At 40.5% G+C, this 2069-nt stretch overlaps 1 protein-coding gene across 1 annotated transcript in view; it reads left to right on the top strand.

Annotated features, from left to right (window-relative positions):
* Positions 1–1245: 1245 nt before the first annotated feature.
* MELLADRAFT_84550 (uncharacterized protein) overlaps positions 1246–2069 on the top strand; it is a gene marked incomplete at both ends in the record, with an annotated part of 1793 nt that continues 969 nt past the window's right edge. Inside the window, one exon of the mRNA XM_007418986.1 lies at positions 1246–1362. Coding sequence (XP_007419048.1) covers positions 1246–1362 — 117 coding nt within the window. The remainder of the gene's footprint in view (positions 1363–2069) is intronic.

Here is a 2069-nt window from a genome sequence, read left to right as displayed (position 1 = left end):
TCCTAACCTGTGAGTCTCTTAAACATCAAGAGATGAGCACCTCCAATCATCATCACCTAACTTTGCCCAACGGATGAAGTACGCTGAATCAGGTGACATCATGAACGTAGATAGACAGTAGCCACTTACCTACTGGGCAGAAATGGCTCTGCTCTGGGGCTATCGTGGGAAGTCTGAATCAGTTTCTGCGGAAGATGAATCCTAGAAATAGGTTCATGTTCCTGTGGCGACATGGCTATGGTAACATAACCGGTATTCAGCCGGAAAATATGGCGTTGTATGGATTTGTCCCCGTGGCAAGATTATTGAAGTCAATTTTTGGGTGGTACCAAAAAGCGATTGATGATCTCTATGCTGCATCAATTGCAACAGACGCATATGGAGGGTTTAGGGTGTCAAATCCGCCTCTACCCCGTCCTATGTGATAAGTACAACTGGCCGAGGGACTGTAAAGTCTATGGCAACACCACGCGCTGTGGAAAGGGAGTTTACCCAGTAAAAGTCTGGAGTCGTCGGCCTTTGAAAAAGGCAGCTCTAAGGGATGATTCCCCTTTAGAGTCGTGGGATGAGTGTTTCCGTAATTAAAAGCTCATCCTTGGACGTATGAAGTAACACTGTGATATTAGGATGCCCCTGGGTTCTAAGAAGAGATCACTTGTTCAAGCATATTCTACCCACAAGGAAAATTCAAATGATTCGAAAGAGTCATTTGAGGCGCGTCTCCGAAAAAAAAAAAAAAGTGGGCCACTTTTGGTAAGCAGAACTGGCGATGTGGGATGAACCAAACGCAGAGTTAAGGTGCCGGAATATACACTTATCAGACACCACAAAAGGTGTTAGTTCATCTAGACAGCCGCACGGTGGCCATGGAAGTCGGAATCCGCTAAGGAGTGTGTAACAACTCAACGGCCGAATGAACTAGCCCTGAAAATGGATGGCGCTCAAGTGTATTACCTATACTCTGCCGTTAGTATTCTTTTAAAGATATTAACGAGTAGGCAGGCGTAAAGGTTGCGTAGAAGCTTTGACAGTGATGTTGAGTGGAGCAGCCTTTAGTGCAGATCTTGGTGGAAGTAGCAAATATTCAAGTGGGATCCTTGAAGACTGAAGTGGGGAAGGGTTCCATGGTAACAGCAGTTGGACATGGGTTAGTCGGTCCTAAGAGATAGGGAACCTCCGTTTTAAAGAAGGCTCTTGTTAGTCTGACCTATCGAAAGGGAATGTAGTTAAGATTCTACAACTGGGATGCAGATTTTCAGCGGTAACGCATATGAACTTGGTGACATTGGCATGGGCCCTAGGAAAAGTTATCTTTTTTCTTTAACAGTCTGTAACCCTGGAAACGAATTATTCGGAGATAGGGTTTAATGATTGGTAGAGTGTCACACCTCTGTGGCGTTGTGGTGATCAATTTATGGGATCAATTAAAAAATTCACAATTACCAGTTTACCAGTTTATTAGCAGGATTCAGCAGGAAAGAAAATTCGAAATGGAGGTTTTTGATCAATTGAAGCTCTTGTAGGCTTATGTATTGGTCATTAGGTCAACATTACATTATTTTATTTCACATTATATATTAAGATCATTATAGTTTACTTACAAATTTATTACAAAAAGAAAGAAAGAAAAACATAAGAAAAATTCGAAATTATAGGTATAAAGGTTGGAAAATGGTTTTTAGGTTAGTAAAAATAAAGTTATGGGTATTATGAGGTTAGAATATGAAAGAACAACATTATATGATACTATGAAAATTTTAATCTTCAAGGTTGATAAGTAGAAACAGAAGTTATTAGGAAGAAAGCACTTTTTCGAAGTTGGTAAACAAGAGGTACACGTGTAGTTTGGTTGTGTAATAGTGGTAGTGATGGAATTTAAGGTTGCCAAGAGGATTTTCCGGGATTTTTAAGGCTATAGATGATGATGTAATATTACATGAGCAAGAAAGGCTTAGTAGTAGCTGTGAAAAGTGAAGAAAATGGGTGAAATTCGTGGAAAATGGAGGTTTTCAGCTAATTACATATGTCAAATGATGTCAGAATAGGTTGGTAGATGGCTCATTCAACGC

This window comes from Melampsora larici-populina, assembly GCF_000204055.1.
Source record: "Melampsora larici-populina 98AG31 unplaced genomic scaffold MELLAscaffold_117, whole genome shotgun sequence".
Taxonomy (NCBI): domain Eukaryota; kingdom Fungi; phylum Basidiomycota; class Pucciniomycetes; order Pucciniales; family Melampsoraceae; genus Melampsora; species Melampsora laricis-populina.
The sequence above is the reverse complement of the archived record's forward strand: the minus strand, read 5'-3'. Positions and strand labels throughout refer to the sequence as shown.